The sequence below is a fragment of the Centropristis striata genome, chromosome 21 (assembly GCF_030273125.1).
Source record: "Centropristis striata isolate RG_2023a ecotype Rhode Island chromosome 21, C.striata_1.0, whole genome shotgun sequence".
NCBI lineage: Eukaryota > Metazoa > Chordata > Actinopteri > Perciformes > Serranidae > Centropristis > Centropristis striata.
Genome location: NC_081537.1, coordinates 20,083,594 through 20,102,771, shown reverse-complemented (window position 1 = coordinate 20,102,771; position 19,178 = coordinate 20,083,594). Strand labels below are relative to the sequence as shown.

General features: G+C 40.9%; 1 protein-coding gene and 1 non-coding gene across 2 annotated transcripts; both read left to right on the top strand.

Annotated features, from left to right (window-relative positions):
* The first annotated feature begins 1,579 nt into the window (after positions 1-1,579).
* LOC131960176 (U5 spliceosomal RNA) lies at positions 1,580-1,693 on the top strand. Its single transcript, XR_009389608.1, has one exon. It is a non-coding gene; the product is annotated as a U5 spliceosomal RNA (small nuclear RNA).
* A 2,931-nt stretch (positions 1,694-4,624) lies between these two features.
* trim8b (tripartite motif containing 8b) lies at positions 4,625-18,605 on the top strand. Its single transcript, XM_059324623.1, has 5 exons — positions 4,625-7,140; positions 14,369-14,464; positions 14,571-14,836; positions 16,166-16,281; positions 16,374-18,605. Exons 1-5 carry the CDS (start codon positions 6,535-6,537, stop codon positions 17,081-17,083), a joined length of 1,794 nt encoding a protein of 597 aa, XP_059180606.1. The 5' UTR covers positions 4,625-6,534; the 3' UTR covers positions 17,084-18,605.
* The last annotated feature ends 573 nt before the right edge of the window (positions 18,606-19,178 follow it).

The following is a 19,178-nucleotide window of genomic DNA, read 5'->3' as shown; positions in this document are numbered from 1 at the left end:
AAAACACAGTCTGAGGAATTTATAAGAGAAGACAAGATAAGATATTTCTTTATTGATCCCCCATGGGGAAAGTCAGGTGTTGCAACAGCACAAGTACAGAGTAAGAAAAGGTTAAGGCAATAACAATAGAATAGAATAATAAAAATGAAATAGAATACAGATTTTAAAAAATAGTATAAAGTTAAAATTTACAAACGACCAAGACTAAACTAAAAAACTAGTAGTACCAGCATGGGAAAAACAATTATTACCAAATAAACAACAATTTAACAAATAGTCATTTGAAATACAACCAATTACCATTTCAGAGGGAACACAACATTTTCTCATAACCCAAACATTTTCTAGATTGCTGTGCAAAGTTTGGAGCCATGGTGAGTAGTGCAGGCAGGAGAAGTTTTAAACTCTGTACGGTCTGTTACCACAGGGTGTCGTTGTTCTGCATGAAAATGTAGGCTTATAGTTAATAGTTTACAGTAATTAAGAGCTTTATAAAAATGTTCGTGTGGCAAATGTAATACAAATGATATGAATTGGTGGCATGGCAGTATGTGTTCAAACGATTGCATTTTAGATTAAATAGGTAGAGTTCAAACAAAGGAAAATGAAAATGACAGGGGAAACTCTAATTCCCATCATGCCTTGCCTCACAGCGTGAAAACCATTGTAAAACAGGATAAATGTTTATTTCAAGTATCACAGTTAATCACAAATAAAGAACAACATAAATTTGGCAATTTCTTTGGGGTTATTATGTTGTATTTTGATTTTTCATACGTTTTACTTATCTTATCCTGTTAAAAACATATCCCACTGCATAGTTTATATGTCGTGGTTTGTCCTAAATGCCTTTTAAACGGTTAAATAATATCATGTATTGCCTTATCTATGTTGTTGAAATTTTGTATGCACCTTATTTATGACAGTTTATGATATGCACAGGGAGTATGTAGATTTTTCATTCAATTGCCTGGTTATTCTTTGTGACACAAAAACACATTCCCATGTTAAAAGCACATTTTTAAAGAGTAGCCTACTTTTTAGTTGGTAGACCGTTCGTTTTTATTTTTATTTTAAACCATATACGTTCATGTTCCTCAACAATAGATCGGCGAATTGTCACGTGACGTTTACGCATGGGGGTGTGGGGGTGTGTGGGTGTGGGGGGGGGGGGGGGGGGGGGGCTTCTGAAAAACTTAATCCAAGATTTATTTATTTTACCACTGAACATTTAACAACTCGGGGAATAATTTACTTGACAGTGTAGTTGGGCTTTTGATTGTAAAGTTGTGATGACTGTTTTAATTTACCAAAAGACAGACTATGTCCGATTTTAACACTACACAGCCCGAAAGCTAAATCCCATCATGCATTGCGTCATAGCACAAACGACTATGTAATGTTACAATTACATAATTATTTTACATGTAAAGTCAAATATAAGTTATTTCTCAGCATATTAACTTATTTTATTTCAGTTATCATTCGGTTTGTATTTTTGTGAAAGTTCACTGTGAACCATAACTTAAACTGGTTTCGTCGCGAATCTGGTCGGTCTGAGTTGCGACTCAAAGTCAGATCACTCTTGTTTCTCTTCAGATCGTATAAATCTTTCGCCTTTTACTAAAGATTTCCGTGGAGAGGAACACTAAGAGTTTTACTCAATTTTTTGATGCCCTGCTCACGCGGGGCTTCCTAATGCTGTTGAAAATAAAACCAAACCAAAGATAATCTCCATGTACTCCTTGTGGCTTGACGTTGATTTCTAATGAAGCTAACGAAGTACGATCATTATCACACGTTACTGCATTGATAAAAATATATATATTCTGATACATAATAAGAAAGACTTGACTTGGCTACATAGTGAAAATACTTGATTATGAAAGTGTTAGGTGAGTGTTTTAGTTTTATGCTACTTTCTACTTCTACTCCATTACAATTTTTGTTAGGCATATTAAAATACAGCATTAAAATGCACCCCGCAAATTACTGCATCAATAATATTAATCTTATATTTTTACTTTACTTTAACTGAGTTGATTTGCCTATTGTTGCATGTAAAATAGATTGTTGTATGTTGTAATATGAACTATATAAGAACTATATATGAAATATATATATATATATGTGTGTGTGTGTGTGTGTGTGTGTGTGTGTGTGTGTGTGTGTGTGTGTGTGTGTGTATGCAAAGAATATGCACAGTATAATATAAAAGGATATAAAACCATATAACATAGAAAGTATACAGAAGATATTTATTTTAAAAAGAAGAAAGTGTTCTATTTAGTATGATGATAATATAACAGAATAATGTATAATATCATAAAATATAATATAATATAATATAATATAATATAATATATATAATATACTTTCTGACTGGGTGTTACAGTTTTTATTATAGTTACTTTCCTGTGACACCAACATGCAAAAACACATACATACATCCGTGCACACACGCATATGCACACACAGACATTACACACACACACACACACACACACACACACACACACACACACACACACACACACACACACACACACACACACACACACACACACACACACACACACACACACACACACACACACGCAGTGCTGCCCCAGAGGAACATCATGAGCGTCCAGCCCATTAACAAATGCAGTAAGCCCTTTAAGTATGATTCGCTGCCCTTCCTCCCCGGTTCGTCCCTCAGCTCCTCCCGGTTAAAACGTGACACACATCAGTTGTGTGACAGGTCACGTGACAGCCGTAGCATTGATCCGGAAGGAGGGAGGGAGGAGGGAGGGGGTGGCTGATGTTGCCGAGAAACTGCGTCAGGTCAGCCAGAGGCAGCGTGATTCACACAGGAAGCTCTGCGATCCGGCTTCAAAATTAAGCAAAATAGTGTAGCTTTGATGCTATACTTGTTTTTATATGTGATACTTTTTTATAACTATTTTGAGAATATGGATTGAAAACCTATATTCTAAAGTGTGTGTATATATATATATATATATATAGAGAGAGAGAGAGAGAGAGAGAGAGAGAGAGAAACTTGAGAATATATATTAAAACCTTAGATTAAAACTTTCAATATATATTCTCAGGTTTTCTATTTCCAAGAAATACATATAATAACATAATATGTCATCTTTCAGAATAGTGGTGAGAAAACTTCCATGTCAGAAACATGACATGACAAGTATCATGAACATTAATGTTACTTTAAAGTGTCATTAATGTTCATGACGCATCCCATGTCATGTTTATGACACGCTCATGTCACTCTTATGTAGACACCTTCAAAATAAAGTGTTACCATATCTTGCTTAAGTCACGAAGGCATGTTCAAAAATTGCCTAAATCACATTTTATTTTGACTTAGGCATAATAAATCCGTTTAAGTCACACACTTGACATAGGCCATTATCTTAAAGGGGTAAAATCACATGATCTGATCAACTGAGGATGTAGGAGGAGATGATTTAGGCAAAAAAACAAAACAATTTTGACACAATTTTTTTTTTCTGATAAAAGGAGATATTCCTTTTGTAAAAAAAAACCTTTGAAACTAATACATCAACAAAATAAAACAATAACTTGAAATGACAAGAAATTTGCTTTATCCAAATTTAAAAAAAAAAAACTTGTAATGCTAAAAATATTGTCTTAATGTAAAAAAACAAACCAGGGAAGTTTCATGGTGAAATCTTGAAATTAAAAGAAATACCCTGTAGAGCATAGGTCTCAATCTCGCTGGCCAATTTCGGCCCTCGTGACGATATTTTGTGGCCCTCACCTTGATATGAAAGTTTAATGTTAGTTTTATATGAATGGCACTTTATGGTGTTGTGTGTGAAAGGTCCCTTTATTGCACAAGCTGGAGCTTTGTTTCACTTGTTTCTTTGACGACGTTTACAACAACAACAACAGCACGGCGGTTAATGAACAGCCCAGTAGCAATCATCCTGTAGGCGCTCGCTATCCCGCTACTTTCTACCATCTACAAATGTCATGATGTTTATGTCATCATGAAAGACATGAACATCGAGTGCAAAAAGAAAGGCAACTGCTACCGGAGTGTTTATTATCTGCCATGTTGTTGTTACCGGAAAAAGTGGAAATGTTATGCAATGTGATTTTGTTTTTTTGGTAATTTCATGTCTTTTTTTGGTAATTTTGTGTCTTTTTTAAATAATTGTGTCTTTTTTTTGTGGTAATTTTGTGTCTTTTTTTAAATAATTTTGTCTTTTTTTTAGTAATTTTACGTATTTTTTGGTCATTTTGTGTCTTTTTTCAGTCATTTTGTGTCTTTTTTTTTGTATTTTTGTGTCTTTTTGGGTAATTTAGTGTCTTTTTTGGATAATTTTGTGTCTTTTTTAAGTAATTTAGTTTTTTCTGTCATTTTGTGTCTTTTTTTTTTTTTTAGTAAATTCATGTTTTTTTTTGTCATTTTGATAACGCCTCCAGCGGCCCCCAGGTAATTTGAGTTTGAGACCCCTGCTGTAGTGTCTCTCCTTAACGTAGTTTGACCTCAAACGCGATTTTATTTTGAAAGGCGTCACAGGAAGTGGACAGTCATACGGTTTCTCTTGACGCTGGTTTGGAGAGCAGTCCAGCTCGCCTGCATTCCTCCTCTCTCTAAAGCCTGACCGATAGAGACAGAGAAAGAAAGGGGGGGAGAAAACACCGATTATTATTCTCAACCGTGTTGGATCTTTATGAACCACGGAGCCGATTTAAACCGGACACACCGAGCAGACCAGGCCGAGAAAAAATAACCACGTCAAGGCTGCTTCTTTTGGACCTACAATAGCGACAAAAAAGGCGTGTTTTTCTTTAATAATGACGGGACTTTGCCGTTAATGTGCCTCTGTAGGTCAGCTATCGAAAAGCAGCTTTGCTGAAACAGCCTCATCTTCACGGCGGATATCTCCTTTTTTTCTCTTTTTTTTTAAAATGAGGATTTGCAAGATGGCTGATGACAGCTACCCCTAACAAGGACAGAAAAAGCGACGTCCCCTTTAAGATTAGGAGGGTATATTTTTGTATTTCTGCTGAGTTAAATCCATAAAATATGGCTGCTTTAAAAAAATAATGACCACAGCTTGTAATGGCCGTGTTAATGTAGTGTTTATCTGTACCTGTGCTATGGTAGAAAATGGTGAGGTGACGTCTGAGGTAATTTACACGATTTAATCGAGATAAGGAAGTAGAAAAATATGTTGTTGGCTAAAGGCTGAGGCGACGATAGGTGAATAAGGTGGAGACCAAAGTGAAAAGAGGATAAAAGCTGGATAAAATAATCCTAATCTGTGGGTGAGGAGATATTTGATAGATGTGTCGGAGGGGGGAAAGCAAAAGGCTCTGCAACAGCAGCCAACATTCCTGCGGATCCTAAAACCCTTTGTTTTGTGCGCAGGAGCTGGACTCGACTATTAAAACGATTAACTATGCAGTAAACAGGCTCGAAATGATGGCCCGGGTATGATTTTCTTTTTAATGAGATTATAAGGCCTTTGTTGTCGACAGAAACCTGGTAGAAAAAGCCGAGGCCTTGTGTACAGATATGCGAGCTGTGCCACATAGCAGGCGTAATTCATCAAATAGAAATGTCGCTTTTATGTTAAATTGAAGGGCTGGGGGTAGCTGTGTTGTTAATCTGACTTGTAAAACAGTATTTCTTGTCTACTGCCAAACCCTCGCTGGTTGTATGTATAATTAAATTGCAGGTGAAGGCTCCTCGGATACTTATTTATGATTCAGCGGACAAAAGCATTGCGCTGCGTTGTGATTATTGACGGATTCAAGCGTCCTTGAGGGTCCAGATAAAACAGATTCAGGTTTTTTAAAAAGCTCTCTTTGTGTGAATAGTAATCAGGGTGTGGACTGGACTGGAGCAGTCCTTTCTCATGGTTTTCATGCTTCGTTTGTTGGTCTGAATTGGTCCACAGTCGATCATAATCCGACGTTGAAGTGAAGGAAGCTCTCAAGGTAAGGGCCTGAGCAGGCAGCAGGAAAGGGATCAAGTGTCTTTTCATGTGCTACACAGAGATTGATTCACCTCATGGTCATATAAGTGTAGATATTTAGTTCTCTGTGCCTTGTTTGCATTTCATGGTTTACCTGTAGCTGACAGGCTTTTAGCTTCCTGTAGGCCTATAAACACACAGAGGGCAGGCCCAGTGTATGTATGTGTGTGTGTGAGTGATTTAGAGGAAAGGAAAGCACCGTTTACTGTAATCTGCATAACGTCAGCCCCTGCTGTGTGTGTTGAAATCACCAAGGTGTTGTCATCCTTGCCTGAAGCCTTCTCTGGTCAATTTTTCTGGAATTTGCCTTCATGCTGCAGCAATAAGCAATACTCGTCATCTGTCAGGGAGTCTCGTTTAATTTGGTCTCAAGGGTTGAAATACACGGACTGATCTTTCAGGACGGCATCGGGTCTGTTTTTATCTTTTTCTCAAGACTCGTTTTGAGAGTGTCAGGTTTCCTGTAAAGATAGAGAGGCCTAAAGGTCTGGTACAAGTGGGAAACAGTTAGTGTATGCCTGCCCGCACCATGATGGCCTCTGACATGGCTGAGACGTGGAGGAACTGTTTTGAGGAGGAGCTCATCTGCCCCATCTGCCTGCACGTGTTCTCAGATCCCATCCAGCTGCCCTGCAAGCACAACTTCTGCCGGGGCTGCATCAGCGAGGCCTGGGCCAAAGACTCCTCGCTGGCCCGCTGCCCTGAGTGCAATCATGCTTACACGCAGAAGCCCAGCTTGGAGAAGAACCACAAACTGTCCAACATAGTCGAAAAGTACAACGCCCTGAGTGTGGAGAAGGTCTCCACGCCGGCGCTGCAGTGCATCCTGTGCCGCCGAGGGCCGCCACTCCCCGCAGTGAAGGTTTGCCTGCGCTGCAACGCCCCGTGCTGCCAGTCCCACGTCCAGACACACCTGCAGCAGCCGTGCTCAGCCCTGGGGCACCTGTTGGTGGAGGCGGAGGCGGTGAAGGCCTGGACCTGCTTGCAGCATGACGAGTACAGGCTGTACCACTGCGAGGCCGAGCAGACAGCGGTGTGCCAGTACTGCTGCTTTGCCCGCTGCCACCCCAGCCACGGCCACGCCGTCACCGACGTGGAGCTGAGACGCAACGACATCAGAGTAAGAATTTTATATTGTGCACATACATACGTTAAAATAACCCAGACTGGTTTATTCACTTTGGGGTGAGGTCACACACACAAAATTTCAGACTTCATCACCGGCTTGTCATGGAAACGGATGTTAGACACTGACGATCGGTCGATTAGTTGATCGAGTCAATAGATAGAAAACTAGCCTGCAATCGTTTTCATAATCAGTTAATCATAGGTAATAATCTTGAGTATTTCATTTAAATGATTGTCTGATATGTCAGACCACAGTGGTGATTTAGCCTATGGCCCACTGACGCACCCTTTCCTCTACAGTACTAACGTGTCTGTGGTGACATTCCCGGGGAAAATCACAAGCAGCACACAGTAAGTCAAGGTTTTCCGTCACGCTGCAGTGGTTGGTCCACCGGAGAGGTTAGGCGGAGTCAACACAATAGAGTACCTCCTCAACTCACTTGTGTGGGAAGTGGTGTACTGTCTCTGCTAGCGTTACAAGTAAACGGTCACTATGTCTGGCAAAAATCCCGACATCTACAGGCAATGACGTTTCAAAAACATTACTGTAAGATCTTCAAACACACCTGCAGTTACTCTTCATCTCCATAGGTGCTGCCAAAGAGAACAAAATCTGCGAGATCTGCGATTGTAACTTTAAATAATTTTTCTGATAAAAATATACACCCTGCCCTCTGGGCGAGAAGACACCCATCAGTTGGCGGCCCAATCTAGGCTATCGTTCTGACAACGATTTATCATCTGGGGGCAAGGGACAATATTTTTGGGTTTAGCCAGCAGATATACAGATAACGGAAATCTGGAACAAGACTTCCTTTTCCATGCATCGGTGATTGTTTACACTCTGTTCCTGGTCTAGACAAGATTTTAGCTAATCTCTTTAAACAGATATTTAAATTATTGTCAGACGATAGTCGATGTGTTCGACAAAATGTTCTGCCTCCTCTTCTCCACAAACGATGGGTTCAATGACTTGGTCAGTACTACTCAGACTACAAATGGAAACCAGAATGCTTCTGATGCCGTCATATGCAGATATCTGTTTATAGAGATTCGGCTCTGGGAAATTCTTATTGACATTTTATAGACTTAAAATTAATAGATAAAGTAATAAATTCATGTTTTTACACCTGGCTCCATCGGTGAGAAAATAACCATTAGTTGTGGCTCTACTTTGTCCATTAATCTGTGATTAGTAAGGGTTTGCTTGGTGCACACTCAAGTACCAAAACAAACCAGTGAGGTCATCTTCCGTCCACTTTTAGTCATCAAGCGAATATTACCGGAACAAAGGGCATATTTTAATGTTATTTTAAGCCACATGAAACACATTACATGGAGATTTTTGTGAACAAAGTTCTCAATTGTTCGTGTATTTACTAAATCACTTGACTCAATCAAAAACAGAATTTCCCATTTTAAGACACAATTGCATTTTGAGGGTTTTTTAGCGCCCGTGTGAGAGTCTTGTGCATTTTTGTGATCCATTCCAACCTCTATTCTCATCTGTTGGAATGACAAACAATGCAGTCGAGGGTGGAACAATGAGGGGCCCTCAGAGGGCCTTATCTCCCCAGCACAGGTGCATCCTAGCTCAGGGATCGCCAGTTGTGAGGGGGGGTAGTGGTGGGAGTGGAGACAAGGGGAAGGGGGATTAAAGTGATTCGTCACTTGATTCTGCGGTCTAGTTGGGCTTCTATTTATTAACCTCTTCCCTTCCTGGGGGTTTGGTGCAGACTGTCGTTGGTTTGGCCAAAGGTCGTATTGGTTTTCCTCCCCGTCTTTCTTTCTCGAGGGGTGTATGCAGGGGTGGCTTAGTCAGAGGGAGAACCACGAAGGCCTCACTGCTGACTGACTCATGTTGTTCACCCAACACCCTGTTTAGGTGTCAACCGTGTCATGCTCGGGTGTGTTTCCTGTCGGTAATGCTATGACTCAGCTTTATGTATAGTTAATCGGTCGCCTGGGGCACAGGAAGGGCCATCGGGTGGGACCTGGTATGAATTTAAAAGCTGTATTAACAAAAGCCTTCACATTTACAGCTTTTCCCTACATTATCTTTTATTAGGCTTGTCAATAAGTAGAGCCCGATTTAATTAGGGCTGCATGCTAACATGCTCACAATGGACCCTTTTCACAGCAGCAGACATTATGACAGCTCGTAGTTGGAAAAGCACAGGTGACTTGTAACCTTAATAAAGGCTCAGTTCTGCTACGAGTCCCAGTGAGTCAGGGATATGCAACTCGCTTTCCCCAGGGGCCAGTGAACAAGCAATGATGGCTAAGGCAGCACGATTTGGGGAAAAAATTCAAATTGTGGTTATTTGACTGACCGGTTATGATTCAGGATATTGGAGGAAATGTATCATGTTTGCATCATAATATTTATTTTCATCAAATAATATAATAAAATGAACATGTTGTGAGGATCTGTGCCAAAGAAAGATTTTTTTCTTCAGACTGTAGATCACCAATTGAAGTCCTAAAGATCTCTGCAGCACCACAATACTTAATTCACAGTGGGATCTTTACACATATTTAGCCATAAGCACATTTTTAAAGGTTATTGGATATTGCACTAGTCGATATTGCAATTTTGGTAAAAAATTTGGTGTAATTGTGCAGCCTTATTTATAATCTATGAGATAGAATAAATAAACATGAATAGGCTCATAACATCAGCTCCGCTCGCTTGGAACAGTACCAGGTCTAATCCACAACTTTTACTAATAGAAAACCAAAAAAGAGCTAATCAAGTTGCGTACATGAGGTGGACCATGCAGTTGTAATGTGGCTTTAGTGTGGTGTATTGGCATGCTAGGGACATCAGTGCTTTCAGCTATAATTATAATGCTGTGGTTTTGCTAAGGCATCATAATGTTTTACAATGTAAGCCATCTTAGTGTGTTAGCATGCTAACGTTTGCTAATAAGCACAAAAAACAGAGTACAGGCTGATGGGAATGTGATTAGTTTTAGGTATTTGATTATAGTATTAGGTTATTAGTAATAGGACTGCAGCTAATGATGTTCTTCATTATGGATTTATCTACCAATTTTCTTGATTGATAAGTTTAATATTTCGTTTTTAGTCTACAAAATGACAAAAAAAGACTCTTGTAATGTACCAGAGCTCAGGGTGACCTCTTTAAAATGCTTGTTGCGACCAACAAACAGTCCAAAACCAAAAGGTATTTAAATGGCTATAATATAAGACAACAAAAAGCAAAGTATTTATTCATCAGAGAATGGTGCCATGAAGTCCATTTTAATTTCCCACACTCCACGGTGACGTCTTCAGATGTCTTGTTTTGTCCGACGACGGCCCAAAAATACAAAGATGTTCATTTTCCCTCACATGAGACAAAGAAAAGCCTCAAATCCTGACATTTCAGAAGCAAATGTTTGGCATTTCAGGGCAGGCTATAACTTCCACAAACATCAAAAATAAATATACTTTTCTTAGATAAATCCCATTTCTTTACTGAGAGCAGCTATTGTGGAGGCCATCTTCCGTCACATTTCTAACCTTTATTAAGCCGGGCAAGTCATTAAGAACTAATTCTTCTTTACAATGGCCTCCCGGCTAAAGACAAAGCCTCTTAAAGGACGGGGTTAGGGGTAAAAATAAATACATAAAAAAAAAAAAATGATCACAAATCAAGGTCTTGGTGACTCACTGCCTCCTGCTAAATGATTTCAAAAGGGCAAAAATATCAGGAAAATAATCTTTATTACGCTGTGACATTGATTTTAGCCACATTAACCCTCATGGTGAAACATCCTCCATGTTGAATGCAGGCAAGGAATGCAGAGTGGACCCTCTCCACACACACACACACACACACACCACTCAACAGCGACCCTCCCTCTGCTCTTAACATCCGTCGGCACCCCCCCACCTAATTCACCTCACCCTCTCACACCATCCACCAGCAGCCACTCCAGGCGAGCCCCGACCTTCCCTCTGGCCCTGCTCTCTCCTGCTCTGGTGGCTCTGATGGAAAAGACGCTGTGGTGAAATGACAGCTTAAGAGCGCCCTCCCCTCTTTATGCCCCCTCCCCACCCACTCCGCCCTCCCCCAAAGGTATCCCATACATTTAGTAGCTACCCCCCTCTGCGAAGCTCCGGCTCCTTCGACCCTGTTTTTCCCCTGGCTTCTGCTGGGAGCCTAACTCAATCAATCAGCACAACCAGGTCACAGTCCTGGATCTAACCATGCCAACTGTGTGTGTGTGAGTGTATATGTGTGTGTGTGGGAGAGATATCTAGGGCAGTGGTTCCCAACCATGTGCCACAGAGGCCCAAGACTGCAGGTTTTCATTCCTGTCGAGCTCCACAGCAGCTGATCACTAATGATAAAATCAGCTGCTGTTCAGTCGGAATGACTCGATGATGATGATGTTATGTGAACAGACCTTCAGCCTGTACAAAAACAACTGATTATTGACTTGTGGGATTAATGACGGATTTAATCCCTTTTTTTTTAACCACTTTGATACCGAATTAAATTTCTCAACAGCTCGCGGATGAATTGGCATGAATGACTTCCTGTGCATGACTCGTACTGACTCTAGTGAACTTTTCTTTTAGCCACATTTAGCAATTAAATGACACAATCATCAGCCACCGATGAGTCGATATATATTTTGATAATCGATAAGCATTTTTCAAGCTAAAGAACCAAACATTTGCTGGTTTCGGCCTCTCAAATGTGAGGATATGCTGCCTTTGTTTTCCTTATGATACTCATCAGCCCCTTTCATACAGCTTTTCCGTAAATGTCCCACTATAGTGCCGTAACGAGCTCTGCCGTCATTTCGCCTTAGGACATTCATACTGATTCCACAATAGCGAGTACATTCAAAACAACAAAGGCAGAAGAAATGCCCGTTGTGCTGTTTTTCGCTGTAGAGATTCTACAAACTCAAGCAAGTTTTTAAGTATTTTGCTGAACATGATTCGATTACTGTCGGACTCAAATGAGATCCGTGTTTCTGATGATATGCTGCACATCCTTTCTTAATTTATTAAGTGTCGGTCGCACAAATAACGTACATCACATATTTTCCATCTCTCCAATGTAGCACCTCTGTTACTACCTCCTAAAGGCAGTACAGAGCCGGAATCACTTTCTCCCCCTATTACGCCTCTGGGACGTTCAGCCTGAAGACGAAATGTCTCAAAGGCGTAAATATGGCGGCTTGAAGCGGCGGTCTGAAAGGGGCTAGTCACTGATTAGTCGATCTATATTGTGATAATCGATTATCAGTCATTTTTCAAACAAAACTACCAAACATTTGCCGGTTCTCAGCCTCTCAGATGTGAGGATTTACTGCCTTTTATTTAACTTATATGATGATCAATGAAATACTGTTGGATTTCTGTCTGTTGGTTGGTCAAAACAAGCATTTTGAAAAAGCACTTGGGCTCTGGGAAATTAGTCTTTTGACATTTTATGGACAACAATTGTCCAAAGAAAAAAAATCTGCAACTATTTTGAGAATCGATTAATTGTTACCTTAAATTTCCTGCTTTTTCAATTTATTTGTTTTTATCTCAAAACCAGATTCCACAAAAGCTGGAACACTGAAAAACAGAATCCCGTGGTTTGCAAATCCTTTGGTTTCTAATTCTCAAACTGGGAATCTTGTGTTTTATAGAAATATATACACTCATTCTGAATTTGATGCATTTTGTTTTTTATTTACAGTTTTCCAGACTTTTTTGGAATCAGGGTTGTATTAAACTGAATATCTTAACGGTTTGGGTTCGAAACAAGACATTTAAAGACATGTTGGAAGGAAATAGACATTTTTCTATTTTTTTTTTTTTTTTGTAGATTTTTTTTAGACCGAATAATTGAAGAAAGATAGAAGTATGAATACACCTATGGGGGTGAATTGAGACCCTTGAGATTTTGGGCTTTTTGTGGTTATAAACAAGCATTTTGAGGAGGAGTGTAAGCTGGGGGTTGTAACGGTTCACAAATATCACAGTTTCAGTTTATGTCATGGTACACGGTTTTCAGTTCTATACGTTTTTACAAAGAGGACATTGGTGATTTCAATGTTTTTCATTTTGGTTTGAATGAAAAAAAGAGGTTAGCAACTGTTTGCTGTAACAAAATTCTGGGTAAGAACATAAGTAACATGAACACTTCTTCATTGTCAAATCCTTTTTTCTTTTTTCTTTATTGATTTTCATTATTTAACCAACATACACATGGCAGAATACAATAAAAAAGTGAATCAAGACAAAATGGCACAAGTTATATTTAGGGTGCATTAGAATAAATAAATAAATTCATAAATGAATGAATAAATAAATAAAGATGGAGGGGTCGAATATATATATTTTTAAAAAGCTTTGCAAATGAAAAATGCAGCTTTGTTACTGTAACATGCGAATGTCCACATATTCCCTCTTGTGTATGTTTATAAATTGGACGTAGCAACGTTAGCATGTTAGCTCGCTGACATTAAGTATCTCCTCACAAAGACTGCAGACTCTCCGTCTTGTTTCTTTGAATCTGGATCACGCCGGCAGCGCCACATTATTTCTCTCTGTACCATCTAATCAGCATGCGTCTCTATCATTAAATGTTGATTGAGGATTATTCATATCTCACATTAAATATTAATAACACGAAGGATTAGCAAATCTGTGTCAACGACATCCCTACTCCCAGGCTTATACAATGTAGGAGGCAACATAAAGGATTGTTGTTCTCATATGGAGCCTTTTATTATGTTTTTAATTCATTTTGGCTTCGAGCTGAGCCGGATAGGCATCTAGTTTTGCCGGAGCAAGCGTCTCCGATTGTCCACATGCCATCGTTGTCCCAGAAATAACAAGTGTTGTTGCCACAACGTCGCCATCGCTCGCAGAGCCACCTCGAATATAACTTTTAAAGAGTAGAGGAGGTGCACTGAGAGGAGAGCTGCTGGAGCTTTTTCTGCCTCTGTATGCCCATTTATCTCTCTCTGCTCCCCCAACATTAGTCCTCACTCACTAATGCAAACACAAAATAGCTGTTGGTTGCTATGACAGCTCCCCCTCCCTCCTCCCCCACAGGGATTGTGTGTTGGTTGGAGACTAAATTAGTCGGCTCCCGGATCCTAATATCTCCGGCATGGGGAGGGGATGCTAGCAGCTAGCTGAGGTCACAACTTCCCCAAAAGCTTAAGACTTTCTTTTCTTTCTTTCTCACCTCACAGCAAAGCCTGTTGAGACAGCAGGAGCGCGTAGAGGAGCGAGTGCAGGAGATCGAAGAGCAGCTCTGCAAACTGGACTCTGACAAGTGTGTGGTGGAGGTAGGTTTTCACACCCTGAGTCTGTGGGCGTAAACGAAACGAGAAATTCTTCACGGTGGTTGCGTAAGGCAGGTTTCAGTGGACTGACGTTTTGTTTTCTCTACAGGACAGGGTGTGTGAGCTGAAGGAGGAGGTGCGACTGCAGTACCAGCGGATGCACCAGCTCCTGGAGGAGGATCTCGGTCGGACACTGGAGGCTCTGGACCGGGCTCAGGCTCGGTTCTGCCAGGAGAACGCCGCCCAGGTTTTAGCCCTGGGCGAGCAGCGCCACGAGGCCCAGAAGCTGCTGAGCTCCATCCACACAGCCTTCAGCAAGGCCGAGGAACTGAGCTTCATGAAGAACACCAAGCCTGTTAAAATCCTCACAGACAGGTGAGAGCCAAGAAGGATTTATAAAATGCACGTTTTGAGGACTGTACCGAATAGTGATTCAAGACTCGCTGAGTCATTGTCAGTGAAGTATTTTCATACACAGAAGAAACTAAATACAGTTTCTCCTCAGCTCCAACCAGTGCATTAAAACACAATAATACAAACAGTGGCAAGAAATAGTATGTGAACCCTTTGAAATTACCTAGTTTTCTGCAATAATTTGTCATAATATGTGATCTGATCTGCATCTCAGTCCCAAAAATACACAAACACAATGTGCTTAACCTAATACCACACAAACAAATATCATATCTCATGTCTTTATTGAACACATCCATGAAACATTCACAGTGCTGGTGGAAAAAGTAAGTGAACCCCTCAGCTGATTAGTGCTAATTAGAGTCAGGATTTAACAAACTTGGAGTCCAATCAATGAAATGAGATTTGAGTGAGGTGCAGAACTACTTTTGACTTGTAAAAATATTGTCAATCCCTGAAATAAAAATAAAAACTTAAAGATGTTCCACACATAGTTAAGTAGCAGAGCTGACACGTTAAAAACATGATTTAGCAGCAGAAGAAAAGTTCATTTGGGACCATGTAAAGTGATTCACCTGATTTTTCTCTGTCTGCTCTTTTGCAGTTATAATCTTTCAGTTTAGCACTAGTATAGTGTTAGCATGTTAGTATGCTCTGTAAACAATGAATGAAAATTGGAAAACTTCGGCAACTACACTGCTGCAATCTGATAGTTTTACAGTACAAAAATCACTTATGAGGATGTTTGTATTACTTTATAATATGTATTAGTGTTGATGAGGACCTAAAAAAAGTTCTCAAGAATATCAGCACCTCCACAGTGATCTTACCTTCTAGTGATGACGGTCATATAAACCAGGCCAGACCCTCACAGATTCAGAACCAAAAATTTTTACATCACATATTGGGACTATAAATGTTACTTTCTTACTTTTGTTTGAGCTTTAATACATGTTGTGAGGTAAAGGATGAAAAAGCGGGTTATGCTAAGCCAAAAATAATTGCACTTACTTAAAGTAAGATTACTAAATGACACAATGTGAGTACCTGACTAGTTTGGACAAATAATAAGGGCGACAGTGTTTGGGGTGATGTGTCTTCGTGGGCTGACCTAGAAGTTGGCGTCTCCCTTGGTCCCCTCAACAAAAAGCCAATAGCAAAAAGCCACATTTTTAATTTGTTTTGCAGCCTTAGACGTGTTGCTGTTTTGCCTGTTGGTCTGTTATACGCAGGTGATGTTTCCAAGACGCCTTATCTTGAATTTTGCTCGTCTCTCGTCTCTTTCTGCAGGTCTCAGGCGTGTGTGGGCAGCAGTCTCCCTCCATACAAAGTGGGGAATCTAAACTCTAAACTGTTCCTCTCTGAAATCTCTAAAAGAGAGAAGAGCTTGAAGAGAACGCTGGAAGGTAAGATCTCAAACACGTTTATCTCATCATCATCATCATGAAAGTCTTTTTATTTTAATCACCACTTATCTCCTCTTTATTTCTCCTCCCAGCTCCCCTCACCCCTCCCTCCACCTTCCTGCAGTCCGTTCCTGCGTATCCCAGCGGTCAGAGCTCCGGCTCTGGAGCAGAGAAACGGAAACATTCCACTGCCTTCCCAGAGGGGAACGGGAACGTTGGAAAAACTGCCGCTCCGGGTTTCAAGGACTCCTCCTCCTCCTCCTCTTCTTCTTCATCTTCTTCCTCATCGTTAGCCAAACAGCCCTACCTGGGCTCCAGCTCTGCCTCCGGTGAAGGTCAGTCCACCAATCAGCAGCCTCTCGGCCCCTGCGGCCCGCCGCACATCAGCGAGAGCGGCGGGACGGGAAGCGGGAGCGGCTCTCTGACCAACCACCATTCAGGCTCCGTGTTCGGCTCCTCGCACTTTCCTCCCGGAGGCAGCAGCTCCTCGCACTCCTCCCAGCAGGCCGTGCTGCCGCAGTACGGCGGGCGGAAGATCCTGGTGTGCACGATGGATAACTGCTACTGCTCTGGCGTGCCCTCGGTGTCGGGCCACCGCAGCCATCCCCCGTACCCGCGCTCTGGCTCCTTCCCCTGGGTCAGTGCCCAGGACTACCCCCCTCCTCCCGGCCTGGCCTCTGGAGGTCCGTCCATGCAGGGCCTGGCAGTGAGGGACTGGATAGACGCCTCGCAGACACACAGACATGCAGATTTTTACGGGCTGTATGGTCAGCCCTCTACAAAGCACTACGTCACCAGTTAACAGAGTAGACACACACACACACACACACACACACACACACACACACACACTTGGATATAGAGACAGGCACTAAAATAGCACACCTTTACCGTCTTATTAACCGGAAAAAAAACACAGTTATACTCTACACACGTTACAATATTTAGACTTATATCCACACACAGACACACACACACACACAGATTTAGAGAACATACACACATTCGGGGGCAGGGTTGATCTCTTTGTGTTTTGATTTCCTTCTTTTCTTTATTTTCAGTCAGTGTTTCATGTAGTGTATTATACGTAAAATGCAAGCCAACGCTCTCACTCTGGCACAACTTAGCTCAGCATTTTACACATAAACAAGAAACAAAGAGAGGCCTAAGAAGAGGATCGTTGTCTTTTTCTTTTTTTATTTATAGAGCAGCAGGAGATGGATTGATAGAAAACGAACCTTTATTAGAAAACGCCTCCTCATGGCTTCTCACTGACGCTAAAGGGAAAAGAGATGAAAACCGTGCAGTGTTGAGCTTTCCAGTTTAGCGCCTCATGTTTCTCTGATATAATCACCCCTCTAGTTGTACTGAGGTCGATTGCCTTATGTTATTAGCATCAGATTTTTCTCTGCCCAGCTCACTTTGTTTGGTAGATCCTTACTTAAAAGAGGGACTGCGGTCCCTTTTTGTGTCTCATTTTCATCCGTCATGGCACTTCTTCCTTTCTTTGCTGAGTTCAGGGATGGATCGTACGGCTTGAACACAAAACGCTCTTCCATGGAACACCCACAATGCACTTGTGGACGCCTTGTTATGCCTGGACTACAGATGCTAAACCCACGGAGGGACTCTAGAGCGGCATCTGAAGGGCCAGTTGACCCCTGGCCTGAAGAGTTTTTGGGGAATTTATCTCTTATTCCTCGCACTCCCTTCCTGCTTTCAGGCTTCCCACAGGACAGAAAAATCTTCTTCTGACAAAGACTGTTTCCATTTAGTAATTACTATGACTTTGTGTTATTTGGTACATCTGTAGGTGTCATGCTTGTCTCGAGAGACTCTTTGATTTTAGAGAAAAAGGCAAGACTGGACAGACCAAACCAATCAAGCATCTGGAGGATCTGATGATGCTGTAATTGTACTTCCTGCAGGGCAAAGATGTCACTTCCTCTCAAAAAGCACACAAGCTCTTGGCTTCCTGTTTGCAGCTGAAAGCATGCAAGGAAGAAGGTTTTTTTTTAAAGCACTCAAAAGAAGAACAATGGGGAGGGGGGGAAATGTATGCAGTTTTAAAATGAGTGTATGGAAGAAAAGAAGGGTGGGAGGAATTTTTTTCATGAACTTTTTCTAAAAGAACAAGACTGGGACTGCGAAGATGTAAGCAATTGTCATCATCCTAAAAAGGAGCTGTTTCAACAGTCAGCATAAAGAGAAAAAAAAAAACAACGACATAAAAGTATCTTTTTTTGTAAATATTTTGTGAAATGGAAAAATTACAGACGTGATTTGGAGAAGGGTTCCAAATAAACGAACAAATTTAAACCAGTCTCTGCTGTCGAATCTGTATCTGCAAATCCTGTTTCTCATGTTGGTTTGAAGGAAAGAGGTCGTGATGTTTTCTGATTTTGTTCGAGGTGTTCTTAACGACTATTTTATTTTCCGTCAAAGCTCTTCACATCCAGCAGCCCTGAACTTTTTGCAGAGTTGTTTCTTTCAGACGCTGTAGTGGGCTCAGTTTTAGGGCTACAGCCTAGATACTTGCATCATATGAAACTAGAAGATCTAAGGAATCCAATGAACGTGACCTGAATTAAATGAGCTCTATAGGTATCTATGAGGCTCCTTTTTCCCTTGCAGATTTTGGGGAAAAACACAGTTTGTCTCATGCAGTAGAAATTTTATTTTCGCCTATTGTATTTGAATATTTCTACATACTGGGGCCCCTAAACAGTCTGTGAATTACATACATTAGGTATCACTGGAAAGCTTGTGGATTCAATAAGCCCACTTTTATTCATGTGTGGTGATGTTAGTCCCCAAATGAGCCAGTTCATTGCATTGAGAGCATGTTTTTAAACTTGAGCTCATTGTATAAAAATGAGCTGCTGTGACCTTTAGGA

What these genes read in the sequence shown, in the direction of transcription:
- trim8b (XM_059324623.1), top strand. Translation starts at nt 6,535, where the DNA reads ATGCCTGCCCGCACCATGATGGCCTCTGACATGGCTGAGACGTGGAGG. An exon ending in CTGACAAGTGTGTGGTGGAG is followed by an intron (nt 14,465 to 14,570) that starts GTAGGTTTTCAC and finishes TTTTCTCTACAG; the next exon opens with GACAGGGTGTGTGAGCTGAA. An exon ending in CTTGAAGAGAACGCTGGAAG is followed by an intron (nt 16,282 to 16,373) that starts GTAAGATCTCAA and finishes TTCTCCTCCCAG; the next exon opens with CTCCCCTCACCCCTCCCTCC.